We start from the raw sequence: 20,210 nt of genomic DNA on the forward strand, positions 1-20,210 counted from the left end.
AAATTGAGAGAGGGAGACATGTAATGTACAGAACACTGTGAATTTGACATGATCTTAGCCTAATTCTCTAGGGAAATAAGGACTTTGGCAGGATAACTGATGGGTTTTGGTGGTTGGTTAGGTCTTTTTTTTTTCCCTCCCAGTCAAGTCCTAAAAGCAAACAATGGGTATTTGCTGGCATTTCACATGTGAGAGAACATCAGATTCCAGAATGCGAACACATTGAGTTTTGCACACAGAACTTCCACATTTATACACTTACACCACTGGTCAAGTTGGGTGTGGTTTTCAAATCACCCTATAGCAGCCAACAGGGTAACAATGAAAAGTGATTAATAAACTGCAAATGAATAGGTCCCAAAGAACCATACCTTTCCAAGTAGAGTTTACTCAAGGTGACTTTTGGGAATTACTTGGTCATCAGTGACTGCTTCCCTAAAACTTGAGAGGGCAGCGGTGACAACCATCCTAAGTCTAATGTAGCAATAACAAATGAGATCAAAAGCAAACCAGGAGCCACCAGAGAGGCTGGACATTAATTTGCCGTCAAGTTTGAAATGCTACCAAAGGTAGCTCTTCGTAAGTTCAAGGGACAAGAAAGAGTTCAGCAAAATCTTGATGTTGCCTTATTCAATTGTTGTTTTACTTGCAATGCCATCAACAGTGGACAACAAACTTTGTTTTCCTCTATTTAAAGCAGGTAGTAATCCCGCAGAACTCTTTCATTGGAAGACATCAGCCACTTAGGGCTGAAACAGACTCTCAGAGGGACCTCAGTTATCAGATAACATCCCATGTTTAATATTCTTCCCCTACAAAGACTGATTTCTGAGCCTCTCATCTTTCATTCATTTATTTGGCCACATCCAAGGAAGAGTTCACATTTTCATATGTTGAGTGCTTTCAAGTTTCAGCTTAACATACTCAGATGGACCCCTGTTTCCTGGTGCCCATCAGAAAAGAGAGACTTTCCCAGGGAGGCATACGAAGTTTTAAATGAAAACCTGGGGGCAGAAGGGAGTCTTACCTTCGATTTTGGCATACTCTGATAGCCGGGAATAGTTGACTAAAGCAGCCTGCTCTAGACATTTACGGATGACTGTTTTTACCTCCTCTTGTGGCACTGGGGTAACGATGTCTTTCATCAAAACCTTAAGGTGGGGAAGAAAAGGTTATTCAGATGGTTCAATTAAATGCGTTACTCATTTATATTTCTTAGAGAGTTCAGATGCAGGGTTAGAGTGGCAAAGCCTGTCCATGAACCAGGGAAGGACTAGGAACATATCTTCAATAGATCCAACTATTTGTTGTCTGGAGAGGAAACACCTAGTTTGTGGGCAGTTTCTTCACGCTTATTTTGATATTTGATGAATGGCAAACAATACCTCAAAAATTACAGTCTAGGTCATTCAACCACAATATTCCATTACAATTTTGTTCGTGTTTCTGTAGATGTGGAATCTGTCTTTGACTTTCATTCTTACCCTTTCCAGAAGTGAGAGAGTAGCTTTCAAAGCACCTTCAGGTCGACCAAATGGAAAGCAGTACCTAAAAAAGATAAAATTCTTCAGGTTGACCAATTTATTATACTTTAGCATGAAATATACTGAAATTTGATTCCTATAGAAATTCTCTGAGGAACAGAAAGTGCTTTCTATTTTGTCACGTTGTGTTATGTTAATCTGAATTCACACCATTTATGTGTGTATATAATGTATATATGTGTATGTGTGAATGATGACTGAAGAGAGACTCCGCAGACGTCTGCAGCAGAAAAGAATATTTAGGGCGAAGACAAGGCTCTGTGTAGATTTCTATTGTGAAGAGAACCATTTGTTAGCTCAACGGAGACCTTAAATATTATTATAAAGACCAGCATTACAAAAATATTAGTTGAAAGAGCGTTAGGTTAATCCCTAAAGGATTTATATGGAAAATGAAGGAAGGTCTTTTGAGCAAATTCATGATTCTGCAAATTGTCCTTCCTTGCTTGTGGTTTTTAACTGTTACTGGATTTTTCATTATTGGCAATGCATCTTGCATATAGTGAATGGTCAATAGAGATTTATCCGGGGCGGGCGGGGGGGAGGGGGCGGTCTGCGTTAGATAACACTAGGAATTCCATTGACTGTTTTAGGCTGTCACCAGCCCTTTGGGACACTGTTCCTTATGATACAAAGGGACCAGCAAGGGCTACTTACACTCAGACTGGCCTGGGGCAAGTCTTGAACCTCTCTCAGCCTCAGTTTACTTGTTGTTTAAATGGGGACTACAATAACTTCCTTACAAAATTGTTCTGAGAATAAAAAAATATTGAGATGCGTATCCAGCCCCTGTATCTGGAGGGGCCTGATTTATGCCATTATAAATGTGATTCTTAATTTTGAGTTACTAGTTCAGGCTTCAGGTCCGGAATCACAAGTGCAGCGTTAGAGATGACTGATTTGTCCCAAGGAGAAGTGGGCCACATGGCACAAGGCTCAAGGCGGATGCTGCCTGGCTCCAGCGTGTGGAGAAGAGCCAACCTGCAAGGCCCATCAACTTTCCCTCCCTGAGGAGCAGCTCGTCCTGTCTCTGAGGGGAAAGTGGTTTCTCCCGTGGGTACCACTGCCTTCCTTCCCTGATCACATGATGTGGTTCACAAGATCTTTCAGTGCTTTCTTTAGGAAACTTGAAGGAGCTTCAAATACAACTTTTTAATAGATTAAACAAAAAATAGGTTGATGACCAGGGTCAACTTGTACAAGGAGGGGTTGTTCCTTTGGTGGAAATAAAATGACCATAAGGTTTCAAAGTCTCTGAGCTATTGTGGAACCCAGTCTTATCGGTTTGCTTTTTCATTCCGTTATTTCTAAATGTCCAATGTGTATCTGATTGACTTACAGTTTCAGAAAATCAAGCCCTCCTAGTCTCACCCTCCTAAGGAGCCCCTCTACCCCGTATCCTTACCTAAAATGTGTAATCTGATTTTCCAACAGAACTCGGAGTCTCTCTTTGATTTCTTCAAAACGTTCCTTTTCTTCCACAGTCACAGTTCCGATCCCATCGGGCCTGAAGGAAGACATGGCATGAAGTGACAGGAACCTCGTGTGCTGACACCATCAAATCAAATCTCTAGCAGGAGGAAACTGTCTCTTTCAGAAGAACAATGGCAATGACAGATGTAACCTTAGGAGAAGTCCTGCTTCTCAGAGCTGGTTACTAAAGGGGGTGGGGTGTTTTGGGGTTATCATTTGGAGACATTTGCAAAATTGTGGCTCATTTATTGTGAAATGGTAAAATGTACAAACTAGTGGCTTGAAGGTTCAGCTTTTAGGTCTGTGTGTCTCACAGTTTCTTAAAAATTTTAACTACTTGTCAACATTTTTTAAATTAGGAAAGTTTTATAATACAATCTCTTGAAAATTTGGAACAACTGGCATTAGGAAAAACAACAACAAAAAAACAAAACAAAAAACCCCCCAAACAATTTGATTAAAAATTGGGCAGAGAACTTGAATAGATGTTTTTCCAAAGAAGACATACAAATGACTAACAGGTAGGTGAGAAGATGCTCAACATCATTAATCATCAGGGAAATGCAAATCAGAATCACAATGAGATATCATCTTGTACCTGTTAGAGTGGCTATTATCAAAAGGTCAAGTATAACAAGTGTTGGTGAGACTATGGAGGAGAGGGAACGCCTGTGCACTGTTGATGGGAATGTCATTTGGTGCAGCCACTGTGGAAAACAGTATAGAGGAACCTCAGAAAATTAAAAATAGAACTACCAGATGATCTAGCAATCCCACTTCTGGGTATATCTGAAGGGAAGGAAATCACCATCTTGAAAATATATCTGCACCCCCATGTTCATAGTAGCATTATTGACAATAGCCAGGATGTGGAAATAATCCAAGTGCCCACTGACAGATAAATGGATATATATTTCACATATATTTTCATATATATTTCATATGTATATAACATGAAACATATAAAATATATATATGTATATATACATATATATATATATATATATACATATATATATATATATATATAAAACAAAGGATAAAGGAAATGTAAGCTATTATATGTGATGAAATATTCAGTCATAAAAAATAAGAAAATCCTGCCTTTTGCAACAATATGAATGGATCTTGAGGGCATGATGCTAAGTGAAGTGTCAGTCAGATAAAGACAAATACTGTATGCTCTCACATATGGAATCTAAAAACATCTAACTCATAGAAATAGAGAGTTGCCGGGGCCTGAGGGGTGGGGGAAATGAGGAGGTGTTGACCAAACGGTACAAACTTCTAGCTAAAGCACAGCAGGGGGACTCTAGTGAATAATCTATAATAATTTATAATAATAAAAGCATAATATGCTAATTAGACCAGACATCCTTCCAGACATCTTTCCAGATGAAGCTGGGGCTGCGAGGGAAGCCCGGGTCCCTGGTCCCAGGTGCCTGCCGGCAGCCAGAGGGAAGCCCGGGTCCCGGGTGCCAGAGGGAAGCCAGTGCCAAGCAGCCAGGGGAATGAAGGCCTACTCTTGCATGAATTTTGTGCATTGGGCCTCTAGTCTATAATAATCTATAATAATAAAAGCATAATATGCAAATTGACTGAATGGCTGAACAGCGGAAAGACCGTCCGGATGACCTTCCAGATTACCTTTAGGGCAAAGCTGGGGCTGCGAGGGCCTACTCTTGCACAAATTTTGTGCATCGGGCCTCTAGTACTTATTATATACCATATTTTCTGGCGTATAAGACGACTTTTTAACCCAGGAAAGTCTTCTATACGCCAAGTTGTTTTATACGCCGGAAAATATTGTACTTCAAAGTTGGTAAGAGAGAAGATACTAAATGTTCTCACCACACACAAAACAATGGTAATTATGTAAGGGGATGTAGGTATTAACTAACCTTACTGTGATAATCATTTTATAATATATCTGTGTATCAAATCATAGCATCATATACCTTAAACTTACATATATTTGTCAATACCTTAATAAAGATTTAAAAAAAAGCCACATACGATGTTTTTCAATCTTAGCAAACTATTGCTCATTTTAATACAACGGACCTTAGCACAAATAAGTGAACTTCAGTTTAATCATGGTATTTCCGTGTTTCTAAATCAGCATTAGGTCCACACACATTTCCCCTGTTTGGTTTGGACCATTTAAGTTGAAAATACAAAGGGATGCTGCATATCTATAGCTCAAATTTATCTGTGCCAAATTAGACGGAGGGTAATCTGACCCATTCAAAGACTTCAGCTTCCCAGATCCGTAGTGACTTGTTTTGACTGCTGCCTGAGCCAGTTTGCAGGCTGGTGCGTCACCATGAAACTTCTATTGGAACATTCCTCAGTTTGCAAATGCAAGTCATCTTGAGACCAAACAAATGGTCTTATTTATAGGCCTTCTCAAGGATCCAGCATAAGTTGGGAAAATCCTGTACACTAGACCAGTCTGACTACACAAAAGACTTGGCAAATGATAGCAATGTACCTCCTGTTAGGGGTTGATCGGTCAGTTTCCTTCTTTTAAAATACTGAAAATGTCCCACTGGAAAATAATTAGAACCCTCCGCCACCCCCTCACACACTCACACACACTTTATAAAAAAAAACTGCTAAATGGTAAAATCCTGTTATGATCCACTTTTTCATACTCCCTTGAACTTAAGGGAAGAGGGAAGAAAAAAGGCAAGTGGTAAATATTGGGTAGGCTGTGGTAATCTATGAATGTGCCCTTATTTTCAAATTTTCTGGAGAAATCTCAAAAAGTTTATTAAAAATCTGTAGTTAAATTCATTGGCCCCCACAAAATACATGTGACATTTTCTGTGCTAAAGTCTCATGTTTAATCTACAACTCCTTTTAGTTGTAGCTTTTGGAATTTGTTTACACAAAATTCGGCTAACACACCAAACACACGTTTATACAATTGGCATGTGTGTGCATATACTCGATTTGGAAAAAATAGGCCATTTTAAGATTTTGTTTCTTAGCAGGGAATTAACCCAGAGAAAATGCTATTAAATATAATTTACAAGTCACAGAGGGGTTTTGACATGGAACTATTTAACACTAGAGGCCTGGTGCACGAATTTGCGCACTGGTGGGGTTCAGCTGGCCTGCCCCAATGGGGCCATGGGGGGCGGGCTGGCTGAGGTGAGGGGTCAGCTGGGGTGAGGTGCTGCAGGCAGTTAGCTGGCCCTGCCCCTGATCAGATTGGGGTGGGGGTGCCCACTAGTGGGTGGGGCCGGACCAGGTGAGGGGCCGCAGGCATTTCTGTCATTCCACTGTTCAGTCAATTTGCATATTACCCTTTTATTATATAGGATGAGCAGCCCAGAGATGCCTGCTGCCATTATTAGGAGATAAACTTCTCGGAATAAAATCATTCATTCCTTAACTAACAAGTCTTCTATGGCTAACTTAGGCAATTAGGAGGGAACTTTTAGGTTTGTGTTTGAAATGAGAAAAACTAAACATTTCGTGTGTGCCTGGCCTTCTCAGTTAATTCTCACTGTGAAGGGTATTATTACAATGTAAAATTTGATTATGATTTTCCCTTTTGTTCTGATGACTCACATTTGTAATGATTAAAGGTGTCAGTTAGCACCTCCCACTTCCCTGACAATCTCTTCTTTCTGAACTGTTATCTCACTATTCAGAAAAAGTAAACAACTAAAATGTATTGTTGTAATCTATTCTTAAATTCGCTTAACTGTCTATGTCCATATGAATACTTTTATTTTAAAATAAATGAAACTAACTCAACATCTGTAAGGCATGTAGTGCAGACACACACACACACACACAAACACTCCAAAACCAAAAACCCAGGTGATAAAAAAAAAAAAATCAAGATTTTGACAATGAATGCAAATTTGTTTGCAATTGCCAGAACGGCTCTGAAATGGTAGTGGTAACAGGGGATGCTATTTTACAAAAGGAAGAGACATGGGGGAATAATAGAATCTGTTGAAGATCACAGGTTGTAACCCTGTCAGTTAAAGAGCAAAAATATCCTTTTTTAAAAAACGTAATTATTTGTGAACATTCTATCAAACATCAACTTATTTTTCATGGGCCCTTAGATTGCCCATGTGAATTGTACAGGTTTAGAAAGATTTCTACAGAGCTACTAATTGAAAAGTCCTGTTCAATATTTTGGGGAGCACTTCTCACAGAAGCAATGAAACCCCATTCCCTAGGGCAGTGCCTCAGATTTACCTGGACGGCTTTGCCATGGCCACATGGCTGGGCCCCACCCAAGAGTTTCTGGTTCCGTAAATTTGGGGTGGGGCCTGAGAATTTGCATTTCCAACAAGTTCTCTGGCCATGCTGGTTTGGAACCCGCACTGAGAACCTCTGCCTGAGAGCAGGGAAATATTTTTGGCTGGCTCTTCCTGTAGCTGAAAGGGTATTCTGATCCAGAGTCCCCAAGTTCTCTTGGATTGGAGTGAATTAAAAACAAGCGATGAAGATTAAAAAAAAAAACCCACACAAATAAATAATAGCATTTAAATATCTAAAAGGTAAATAAAAATAAAACCAGAGGTCTCCTCCGAGTGCCTGGCCCCTGGGGAAGCTAGCAATCCCTTCCCACAGTGCTGTCCGCGCTGCTTCCACGGTGTTCCCAGCGGTGCTGATCGAGAAGGAAATAGAAGAGCTTACCAGTCTCAGAAGCCATGCCCATGTGGTTGTTTTTTCTAGAAACATTTGGGGGTGATTCTACAACTGCCATAAAACTGGTTCCTTTCTCAATACTTTTAACACTTAGGGTGTCACACAGAATGGGAGAGGAGGAGAGGTGGAGCTGGGTTTTAAACTCTTAGCCAGTAAATCCCAGCTAAGATGCGTCTACTTGGAACACACGGCTAGGCCTGCATACCCCAGTCCTCTCGCGTCCTGGCTGGTGCATTTTCCGCCTCTTTTTTGTGGCTTAGTGCCCACTGCCATTTCCTAAAAGCACCCCAATTTCCTCTGGAGGCAGCACTGTGAGGACCTTGGGGAAGGGTACACCGAGGTGCCTATTTCCCTGCTGTTGATGCTGAAGACCTTCCCATGGGCCAGTTCCTCCCTCTCGTGGTCACTGTCCACTGTCCCGTGACCTAAACTCAGCCCAGGGACGGAAGAGAAGACACAGGCGGATTTGCTGGTCCAGCAGCTGTGCCCTCACCAGACGGTCCCCAACGGCCAGTCGCTCTTAGGCTCTGGCTGTACTTTCTGGAACAGTGAGAGCTCTGGTCCCGTCCCCAGGCTCTGGTTCATCTGTCTGCAGCGGGGACTAGACCTCGGCATGGCTCAGGCCCCCCAGGTTGTTCTAACGGCAGTTACGGCTTGAGAAGCAGAGCTGTGGTCTGTTTCCCACTTCTCTGCCACAGCCCCCTTCCACTTCCCCTCCCACTCCCTGCAGCTCCCAGCATCACCTCCCAGGCTCCCAATTTAGTGGAAGCACTGATACCTTTGAACCTCGGTGTGGAAACACACACACACACACACACACACACACACACACACACACACGCCAAGGAAAGGGGGCTCCTGGTCTCTGGTTCCACCTAACTGCACCGCTGCCTCACAACTCAGTCCTTGTGTATCATGATCCCGCAAACGTGAGACAATATGCAGGTCAAGTGCAGGCATTTCTGGAGCCGGCGGCAGGCGGGGCACTCTCCCTGCCACCTGCAGGCCATCGCTGCGGCCAGAAGTGGATCTCCCCGGCCACTGGAGACTATATCGCATCTGACACGGCCGGCATCTCCGGAACCCACCTTTCAAAGTTTTCGGCAAACCATTTTCTCACTGTCCTTCACAAAGCTGACATTTTCAGCAGCCTGATAGGAAAGATGTCACGTCGGCTGCTCTTCAAGTCCTTGTCATCGTGGTTAGCACCAGTTCTGTCATCTTCACTCTCCTCACAGGCTCCCATCGTGAGCCGTGTCACAAATAATAATACATCTAGGGTTGTTTCTCTTCCCCTTGTCAGATGTAAACTACCCCGACCCAGCTGCCCATCCTTTAAGTTACTAGCTACACAGCTGGTTCTCCTTTCCCCAAATGCTTCGGAGCTAGAGCTTGTTAATTAACGTCTATTGTAGGATTAATCCAATGTGATCAGGCACTAGGCTTCTAACGGGAAACATCTTATTTTGATCTTTGAAATTAAGTATGAGCAACCTGGTGGAAGAAAAGGAGCTGCAGCGAGTCTTATGAAAGTGAACGTAGCTCTTTGGGTCGGTAAACAGTCCCTACACACCCAGGTGAGCAGGTTCCCGGCGTTTAATGATCCTACTGGCATAGTGTCCACATTATGCTGAAAGCTGGGCCACAAAACGCTGCTTTGCAAAGTCAGGTATCTTTTCAAGGAAGTCAGGTTACTACATTCATTCCAAGCTTACGCTGGTCGGAGTGTTCAGATATTGCATCAGAATCCAGGTGTAAAAAAAAAGGTCTGGATTCAACAAAAGAGGAGAGAATGTCTGGCCCACCTCTCCACACACAGCCAGCTTTAAGCTCCAATCACCACCAACAAGGGGTAAAAACTCCAGCTGAAGTGGGAATAGACTTTCTCTCCAAATGCAAATGTCCACATATGCTGGTGCAGGCGCTGTAAACATGATATATTCTCTCTCTCCAAATGGATGCATGCCTGAAGACTGCATTATGGATCCACAAAAATGTCCTCAAACAAGCATGATAACAATCCTACTCGCTACGGAATTGTTCCAGCCCAGAAACCCGAGAGTGGCAAGGGCCAGAGTGGGACAGAGTCTCTTACTGATGTGCCTGGCAGCGCTCCTTGAATACAACTTTCAGGCCGAACGCACTCTCTTAACTCTTCCTTTTATTTTAACTGACTTCTAGAAATTCTTTATCCTTGCAACTTTTAGAATGACCTTTGAATTTACTCCCAGACTAGAATATTTTGCTTTGTGGCTAATAACTACAAATTCAAGACAGCACCAAAGCATTGTCATTTCAAAAGGAGACCTCCCTGCCTGCTCATGGTGATGGTTTGTGTAATCTCTAGGTTAATGATGAGTGGTAATTAGGACTCTCACTCCCATGGTCACTGCTTCATTAGGAAGCCCAGCCTTAGCCTTTCCTTCTCCTCTCCCTCCAGCGAGGCCCTTTTTAATTATGCCCCGACGCCCTGGGGCCAAGACATGCTGCTAAAACAAATACATCAAAGTGTTTGTTTCACAAAGGGCAAGGTACAAAGCAACAAGGAGCAGTTTCTACAACATTACAAATGTGCATTGCCACTCCTTGAGGTTGGCAATTTGAAAAAGATGCCTGGAGATGGCAGAAAATATACCAGTGAGGTCTTTTCTGACTTGTTTACTGTTTTCCTAAAAACAGTAAATAGCCCAGCAATATCAGAAAGTGTCTATTATATGGGTGTGAGTGATCAAGAAGTTTTTTCCTACTGAACAATCTCAAAGAGCATGGATGCTATTGACACAAAGACATCCATCAAAGTGGCCCAGGGTAGGCCCAGATATGGAATGAAACAAGAATCCAACAGATGATAGAAAAATGATATAAAATGTAGGAGAGCTTATATTTCTTTCCCCAGAGAAGGACCAATTTCCAAACTTGATAGGATATAGATTTTTCTCTTTGGGGATTAAGGGAAGAGATGAGTTTCTTTATTTCCAGACAAACACAGCTAATTTGACTTTAGATTCCACCTGAATACCCAATGTGTAGACTTTTAAGTTGTCAGACACAATATTGGAATTTTAGAAGGGAAATGCATATTACTTGAACATGTGTCAGAAAGATTGCACTGATGGGACAGATAATTCAGTACATTTTATAAGATTTTTGTGTCTGAGTTGGATACTCTGCTGTTTTCCTGGGTCAAATTTTTCCCAGGAAGAGAGTCACATAAAAAGCCACAATGCAAGTTCTAAAGAGAATTTCTCCCTGCGATGCAGACTTTCTTTGAAATGTGTTTGGACTTTTTCCCCTCTCTCCCTTACAAGTACTTCCTATTAGGTGAGGCTGGTTCTTTAGAATTTAGAGAGCATGACTCAGCCATATGCAGGGCCCACACCTGCTAAGAGCCTGAAGGCCAATTGGCCGCGAGCTCCTGTCCACAAGGGCAATAATGTCTGTGTCAGTGTGTAACATGAGGCCAAAAATATGAGGGTCACTGCCATCCCCCATGCACACCTGCCTGCTACTAAAGAGCTGTATTCAGAAATCAGTAAAATAGAGCTATCCCTGCTACAGTCTTCTCTCTCTCTTTGGGGAAGGGAGAGTCAAAAAGTCCCAGACATCTACACTAATAAAAGGTAAATATGCAAATTGACTGTACCTCTGTAATACCCACCAGCCAATCAGAGTGCATATGCAAATTAACCCACCAAATATGGCGGGTTAATTTGCATATGCAGGCACAGAGCGAAGAGCGAAGACTGAAGACTGAAAACTGAAGATGACTGAAGACTGAAGACTGAAGAGGCTTGGCTTCTCCACTGCGGTCAGAGCGGAGAAGCCAAGCCTCGCTGCGGTCAGAGCGGAGAAGCCAAGCCTCGCTGCGGCCGGAGCGGAGAAGCCTAACCTCGAGGCTTGGCTTCTCTGCTGCAGCCGGAGTGAAGGCCTGGGTCCCAGGTGACAGAGGAAAACCGGTGCCTGCAGCCAGGGGAAGGAAGGCCTATTGCACGAATCTTCGTGCAATGGGCCTCTAGTAATGTCATAATAGGTGTTTGTGTATGTGACAGAGGGAGAGGGAGGAAGGTGAGATTGGAGTAAAAGGAAAAATAAAAATATGCAAAAAGCACTCATTTACTCCCAGGTAGGAATTCACACACAAAAAAGAAATAAAAGAAACCATTGTGTGACATGGTCGGGGAGTGAGGCCCAACACTGGAGGCAAGAACACAGTCAATAAGGCAATCCCTGTATTCAGGGGAGAGTTGATCACACCTGAACTCTGGTAGTAGCATGAAGAGATGGAGAAGTGGATGGACTTGAGTCTTAAGGGCGCTGACAGGGCAGAATAACTGAATCCTTGTGATGTGTTGAGTAAGATGGATGAAGGATGGCTCCTGAGGTGTCGTCTTGGGCAACTGGGTAGATGGAACCATTTACTGACTTAGGGACCCTGGTGTAGTAACAGGAGAAAAATGAGTTCCATCTGATTGCCCAGTCACTCAGATCTAACCCACAGGGATCCATCCCATGGTTGCTGCGCACCAGCAGCCCCCTGGCTCCTCAGACATCTCCCCGAAGAATATTTGGACACATCTTTGGAGATTTTTAGGACGCCTGTTCTCTTACGTCTGCTTGCAGACTCATTAATCTACGCAGTTTACTTAGATTGGGGCGGTTGGCATTATGGATTTGTTAATTGCTGATACAATGTACTTTCTCTGCAGGCCATATGTGAAGAGCAGCACTGGCATTCAAGAAATGTTAAATAATAATGTAAATGAGAAAATTTCCCCATCCCAATATTAAAGGGATCCAAGGAACATTGACGCAAGTTGCCATCATCGGAGCCATTTGATTGCCTTGTCACTGTGGGACAGTGACCAAAGTGATGCTAATCTAAATGTCATCTGGAAAGAATACTGAAAATATTATGGTGAAAATTAAGTATTGCAACCTTAGGAGCTGATTTAAAAATTAGAAGATACAGTGATTTACATCTGTCGATTTTATGATCGCCAACTGCAACCGGTTGAACATATATTTTCCTTTTCCCTCTCAGAGAAAATAGGTTCAGTTTTAAAGAGCTGTCCCAAACTAATGTTCCCTCAATGAGTGGTCCTCAAACATTGCTACCTGTAAGGAATCACTTGAAGAGATTTAAAAGCATGGTGTTTAGGCCATATCCCAGATTAATCAAAACAGAACCTCTGAAGGTGGGGCTAATGTGTCAGCATTGATTAGGCTCCCCAAGACAGTTAATGTGCAGCCACATTTGACAACCAAGACCTTAAACCAGTGGACTCTGAAGGCCAAATGCCTTACAGTTACCGGGAGGAGCCGATTAGAAGAGCAGGTGCCCGGCTCCATCTAAGACTTGCTGAATCCAATTCTTTTAGGATGGGACCGAAAAGATTTATATGCAGACTAGAGTGTGGGAACCACTGCGCAAGTTGAAAATCAGTAGTGCAACTGTTATGCCTTTAAACACAGAACAAATTTGTGTAAAAGAAACAAAAATCCAAGTAGAGGGGAGAAATTTCAGCCCATCACCAGGGAGTTTTTGAAAGGCTTTTTTTTTTTTTTTGTAGGGGGTCATCCTGTTCTTTGTAGGATATTTAAAAACATCCCTGGCCTCTACCTGCTCAAGGACATTGCACTAACCCTGTCAGTGTGACAATCAGCAATGTCTCCAGATGTTGCCAAATGTCGCCTGGGGGGAAAGATCATGCCTGGCCAAGAACCACCACTGCATTAGGCTCACACACATATTTGCTATGGTGTAAAGATGCCAAACGTGTGGGTGGTTCCATCTCTTGCAGTGGATGAGCTGATGGAGAGCAAACATCTTCCTGGATGACCAGAGTGACTGTCTCCTTTGGATGAGGTGTTTGCGATTCACATAGGCAAGGTTTTTACAGAGATGTGACACAGGCTTCCAGGGAAGGTGGGAGAGACTCGGTCATCGGCACCTGGGCACTCACTGATGCTTTCCAGCTGCAGCAGGGCAGAGCTCTGCCTCCACCTTCGGGGCTGCTGCGTTAATAGTAGGTTAAAAAGTTAATAATTAAGTAAAGAGCAACTCGCTATCTAATCTGAAGCTGGTTGTGAGGTGACAATAGAAACAGGTTCTACTGTTCAGTTAAATCCAGTGAAAGGGCCATTGGTGTCCATGACACATGAATGCCTTCCTAATCTGGGTCAATGAATAGATAACATCTCTCCATGCAAACAGTGCTCATCCTGGTGCCACAGGTTAGGAAAATGGTCAACACCAAGGGCTGTGGTTAATGTTCAAAGGAGACTCTCCCTTGGGTGATCTAACACTTCAGGATGCAGCTCTGGCTTTCTCCACTGTCCAACATTGTCAGGTGGGCCAAATGGATTTTCAACAGTTTTAGGACAAAAATGGAAAACTCTTAAATTAATTCATGACTACTATCTATCTCACCTGAGATGTTTAAACTCATATCAAATGGCTGAAGCCATTTGTACACAGTGTTAATGCAGGGCAGGCAGTAAGACAGGCAGAGAGGTGCAAATGCAAACTCCATGTCAGAATACTCATGCTTGCATTAGGCACACACACGTGACCGAACTTATCCGAGCCACAAACTTCTCATCTGTTAGATGAAGGTAATAATAATACTTATAGGAATGTAATAAGGATAAAATAAAATAACATATGTAAATCGCACTCCACCCAGTGCCTGGCATGTAGGGAGTGCTTATTAAATGGCAGCATTTGTCCTTATTTTAATTAAACCTTATTTATGAAATCTGACAATGTACTACTTCATTTGCTATTATAACCCATGGAAGATGATATTAGAGGTTGGTGAGATATTACCGATGCTATGATTCTGTATACTCATTTTGTTGATGAGAAAACTGAGGCACAGAAAGGAGACACAGTAATCCTAGATATACATAAAACAGGCTCTAATACTCAGATCTTTAGAATCTATGTACAGTGCTGATATATGCAAAGAGAAAGGCCTTAGGACTCAGAACATCCAGGTTTGCTGCTTCAGTGAGCGACTCATACAGTTTAACCATCTGCAAAATGGATGTAAAAATAGCCAAATTGAAAATGTTATAGCAAGTGAGATAGAATATATAAAAGCGCTTTGTAAACTGCAGAACGTTACATAACTGATACTTAATATTACGATTTCTTCTTCTTTAAAAAATGCAGGCAAACATAGACCCTAGGACACACATAATCCTCTCAAAGTACCATTCAAGATCCTTTTGGATAATTTTTCATGGCACAGGGACTAGGTCAGGTTCCATAAAGTGTGACCATTCGCTCTGTTCTGTTTCAATTCTCATCACTTCCAAAAGCAGCACCTTGGACAGAAGCCAGAGTCTCCGGGCACCTGCAACATTCTCAAGGCACTTTCTTACTGGCTGCAAACCAAGGTTCCCTCGCATTGCGACTCCCACAGGGAGGCACACACAGAAACTCCACTTCCCCTCCAGCCTTACAGACTGCAAGTTCAGAAAACGGATGTCCACATGGAATCGGGGCTTTCTGTGACCCTCACTATTAGACCTGGGTACACTGATGGACAGCTTGCCACCTGCTCTAGGAAGTGAAAGCTGGCATTGTCATCTGTCTGCCTACACACGAACTGCATATATTTCAGGGCTTAGAAATATTCCAGTGGATAAATTTATACTGAAGCACAAAGCATACCCGCTTGTAAACTCTGTATGGCGTGGCAATGCCAGCCAGGGCCATAAAATCAGTTTCAAAACCACAACAAAGACATTTGAAAATATTAGTGTTAATTTGGAGCGAGGGTAGGGAAGGTGAAGAAGAACACATGGGTAACACAGGAAAGAACTGTAAATCTAGTTTTAAGGGGGGAAAAAGCCACCAATTTGCCATTTTACCAATTCACCAAGAGAGTGTCCCTAAAGGTCACAGGAAACAGGAGAGGAGAAACACAATTTTAGAACTTAAAAGTGCCTTCAGGGTGAGCTTATTATATAAGTGATTCTACTAAGAGCCATTAATTTAGTGAGAGGCTTTATTTTGTGACTTTATTATAAATTGTATTTGAAGATCAATTTCTTTCGCAAATTAGTGTGAAACTAAGGGGAGCTTGCTGAAAACGATAGAGCCGCTATAAATGTATAGACCCATCTTATGCCAACACATTTTATTTGCTCTTGAAACATAATTTCAAAATTATAAAGCACGGGTTGCTTAATATGAATGACTTGGTAAGGTACCAGGACCCTAACTAGATGCCACTAAAACAGCAATCTGACTCATGATTCTGTTTATATATTGCTCAATTAGTTTTTAAAAATAAGAACATGTTTCAAGAGTCACTAAACACCTGACTCAAATTCAGCCCCAATACATGGTATTTTCACCCACTGCTAGGATTATTTTTAAAGTGCGCTTTTGATAAACCTTGAAGGAAAAGAGACCTCAGGAATACAAAAAGCTTGCTGTTTGCTTAGGTAGAGGTTGTGGTGAGGATGGGGGAGGGTGTAGGGGAAGGTCACAGACATTGCAAAATACATGCCAATACACATGTCACGGCTTACCTTTTGGGCTCTGGGTTTGCCTGAGTTTTGAAATCTTTTCTTCTTTTACTTTCCTTTTTTGTATCTTTTTTAGCCTCTGGTTCAGATGGGGAGGGAGTTTTGCTCCCTTCAGGGTCTGTGTGTGGTGGCAGCCCACTAAGGTACACATGCATTTGTTGACTTTGGAGAGGGGGTGTTGGCACGGGGCATGCACAGAGAGTGGCCAGCACAGGAGAATCAAGAGCACACACACATGCACAAACAAAAGAAATAAAAAGAAGGATGCATCAAACAGCAAGAGCAAATGCATTCAAACCAAAATAATAAGGAAAAAAGATGCAAACTTGCATAAGGAAAATCAGAACTGAAAAGAAAATAAGAAACCCCAAACTGTTTCCATGACAAGATGTATAAACCTAACTGTGAAGCAAGTGGCAGTCTTACAATATGAAATCCAGACAATGTGTATCATAATTCATGATGATGTTTACCAGGGAGTTTACAACAACACTTCATTATTTTATAACACTTTCTTATTCAGTAACATATGTAGAATACAGTGTGACAACCCAGAGAATATAATGCAACTTCTCTCTCTCTCAAGAATTCAGTCCAAGAGGCTGTAACAGATAGTCATCAAAGTGTACATATTTATAAAAAGCAGAATTATGCACAGATACTTCTCAGGTATCAGGTTTTCAAAAATATCCTTTGTGCAAATAAAAGGTCATATGCAGGGCTAGTGAACCTGATGATAATGGCAGATGATGAAAACCTGATTGCCTGCTAACTATGCAAACCTACAATGCTATTGTTATCTAGCTCTAAATGCTAAAGGTGCATTTGATAAAATCCACCACCACTAGAGAAAGGAAAGGCACAGAACAGATCCCACGGACATTCCTGAGTTGTGTAGCTTGCAAAGATGAAGATGGCTGACACGGTTCTGACTTGAAATCAATGCAGTCAATTCAGGGTTCCCTCACATGAGAATTTCCCAGAGCAGCAACCTTTGCATCACAGGCCGGGCTTCTGAAGCACCTAGCTTCCCCTGGGGGTGCCTTCCCTGGCGCCTGGGTGGGGTGCCCTGGGGTAAGGCAGGCTCATCTTTGCAGCCATGGGAGGCAACATGCGTTGGGCTAGTAAACTGGCTGTGGCAGTGTTGAAATGTATTCCACGTCTTCAGAGCCAAATGGAAACGTTCTTAAATTATTTGCTGTTTTGCATTATTCAGAACTTGGATCTCTTCCTCCAGGAGCTGGGCAACGTCTAAAGGAAGAAAGTACTTTGTACAAAGTTAGGAGAACGGATGCTCTGGTCTTGTCTATAAAACCTGTAAAACGAGGGGGCTGCTCACCCGGTGACCTCTGACGTTCTTCCCAGCTCCATGGTTACAAAGAAGGCGCTGTGATTATCTTCGCCTTCCAGCTTCACCTGCTTGCTCTAGCTCTTGAAATGGACTTGGCTTCCTCCCTGTGCAGGGCATTTGCACATGCTGCTCCTTTTGCCTGGAGCTGCTCAGCTCCTATGCTTGCTTCAGTTCTCAGCCCGAGCATCGCTCCCGCCGGGAGGCCCTGCTGCCGACCCGCCACTCCCTCGGAGTCCTGTTCCTTTATTAAATGCTGTCATGACATTTTACCCCTTTTTCTCAGAGCACGGGTCTCTGTGTCCCTCTGCCCTTGTTCGGTGTTTAGTTTTTGTTCATCGTGCATGTTGAATGTCTTCCAGAGTGCCTGACACTCGGTAATCATTTAATATTTATGGAAAGAGTGATGGTAACAGCAAGGCGAACCTTGATTAACCCCTCGCCAGATCCCAGGCAGGGGCTGCGCCCTTGCAGCCTCTCAACAACCATGCTAGGACATGACTGTCCTGTTCACAGAGTGAAAACTGGCACAGAGGGTGCCACTACCACCAGGTCATTGCCAGCAAGCAGAGGGGCCGTGATCTAGACCTGGACGGCTCTCATTTCACAGACCGCTCTCCAAGTCCCTGTGCCACTTCCTTTAAGTCTCTCGAAGGAAAGGAGAAGAACCTAAGCTAGCCCTCTGTGTTCCCTGTGTCTGTGTACTCGTCTCTGTGTCCTCCTGAGGGAATGGGGAAGGGCAGAGAGTTAGCGGTGACCCTAAAAGCAGGACCAGGCATAAACCAGGAACATGACCTTGAGGAGTACCTGCGGGCGGGCGCTCACCTGTTCCCGTGGACGTGGGATGCGCAGAAGGCAAAGCTGTAGTGGAGGAGGGTGGGGTCGATCATGGCTCCGTTCTCCGCCCGCTCCAGCAAGTCTCTGAGGTAGCAGAGATGCCGGTGACAGCCTCGGACTCCATTCCGGGCGCAGTACTCATCGAGCACAAACACCTGGCCAGGACTGAACCAGCCCTGTTTGGGGAATAAAGGAGAGACTTTCTTTTAAATACGGGTTGTTGTTGTTCTTCGGGAGGGCTGCAAGAGCTGGGGGAGAGTGTAGAGGGTTAAAAATAGCCCGAGCTGATTGCTCATTGAGTGCCCGCTGCGGCGCTAACCACTGGGTGTGCTGTTCGGGGTAACCTCATCCCCGCCCCGCGAGCAGGTGCTGGTAGCCCTGGTGATGGGTGTGAACTTGAGGTCTGGGAGCACATAGAATTTCCTTAGAGTCCCAGAGCTAGTGAGTGGAGGTGTCTGATTGGCAGAAAGCATGATTCCAGAGGGGGTCTCCCACTTCCCAACACTGAACTGTACATCATAGGAGAGTGTTGGCGTGGGCGTGGGGCAGTCTTCATTACTGACAAGAAAAATAAATACTCGAATGCCTTAAAGTGGGACAGTGCTCCATACTTGACAAGGAACTTTCAGCCGAGCCCCAGGGCAGCCTCGCAGGGGAGACAGGGCAGATGCCTCTTCATTTAACTGACGAGGAAATGGAATCAGGGCTATTAAGTGACTCCCAGACACCACAAACAGGCAGGACTCAAACTCAGCTCTGTCTGACTCCACGTCTTCTGGTTTTTGTACTCTGGAGCATTAAGCAGTACTGTGACTGGTCTATATGCGTACCAGGACTTCATAAATCCTCCACTTTGGAAGCAAAAATTTGGGGCGAATATAGTCAATAATATTGTGATAACTGTGTATGGTGCCAGGTGGGTAAAGTGTCAGGGATGGGGGGCCACTCTGTAAAGTACATCCTTGTCTAACTACTATACTGCACCTCTGAAACTAATACAGAATATTTGAATGCCAACTGTCATTAATTTTTTTTTAATAATGATGACGCTTTTCCAAAGAGAATAACATACTAAGTTTTGAACTATCGAGTCAGATACGGTTCAGTTAAACGGAGAGGAGCTTCTGCCATAGGCCGCCCCCCCCCCCCAAAAAAAAGAAACAAATTGTCTTATTATTTATTTGCTTGCTGAAGGACCACGTGAAACTCTGCCATAAAGGAGAATATCCGATTTGAGCAGATTGGGAGGCACTAGGCACGCAAGAAAACAGATGCTCAGAGAGGCCAAGGGACTTGCCATTCAAGGTCACCCTTGGGCCAAGCCTGAATCATGACTGACTTCTTTTGGTTTCAGTACTTTTCTGGATCAAGAAACAAACCACTTTCGGTGGCAGTTTGTGAGCTGGGGATTTAGGATTGTTTTAAATATAAAGTTAATTTTACTCGGAGGGTCTTCCCTGAGTCACCTTTTGAATACTGCTTTGTCTCGGGAGAGAAAATGCAAAAGGAGAAAGTGACGGGGTGCAGGTAGAGGCCACAGAAGTGCAGTGAGGGAGGCCTCCGCAGCCCTCCGATCTCATGTTAGTGATCTGCAGACTCTTCCACTGACAACATGCAGCTCAGCAATGCATCCAACGAGACGGCATCTTTCCTATTTCAAATGATAAGTTACTGCAGAGGGCGGGAGAGTAGTCGAGGCAGTGGGCTGCCCCTATAGGCAACTTCTTTGCCACTCCATCTGCTACCCCAAATGCTAAATCTTAGAAACAACACTGCTGTGA

The 20,210-nt window shown here is 43.4% G+C and overlaps 1 protein-coding gene across 17 annotated transcripts in view; it reads right to left on the minus strand.

Annotated features, from left to right (window-relative positions):
- Positions 1-20,210, minus strand: part of CADPS (calcium dependent secretion activator) — a gene marked incomplete at both ends in the record, with an annotated part of 452,199 nt that overhangs the window by 111,269 nt on the left and 320,720 nt on the right. For 11 of the 17 annotated variants that reach the window (XM_079794579.1, XM_079794578.1, XM_079794572.1 and 8 more), the window contains 4 exons: positions 1,028-1,151; positions 1,485-1,548; positions 2,950-3,051; positions 18,418-18,605. In XM_079794579.1, the coding sequence (XP_079650705.1) occupies positions 1,028-1,151; positions 1,485-1,548; positions 2,950-3,051; positions 18,418-18,605 (478 nt within the window). Of the gene's footprint in view, positions 1-1,027; positions 1,152-1,484; positions 1,549-2,949; positions 3,052-16,247; positions 16,407-18,417; positions 18,606-20,210 lie in introns of all 17 variants that reach the window. The other 6 variants (XM_079794583.1, XM_079794584.1, XM_079794580.1 and 3 more) reach the window with 1 other exon arrangement.

This window comes from Cnephaeus nilssonii (assembly GCF_951640355.1).
Source record: "Cnephaeus nilssonii genome assembly, chromosome: 17".
Classification (NCBI taxonomy): Eukaryota; Metazoa; Chordata; class Mammalia; order Chiroptera; family Vespertilionidae; genus Cnephaeus; species Cnephaeus nilssonii.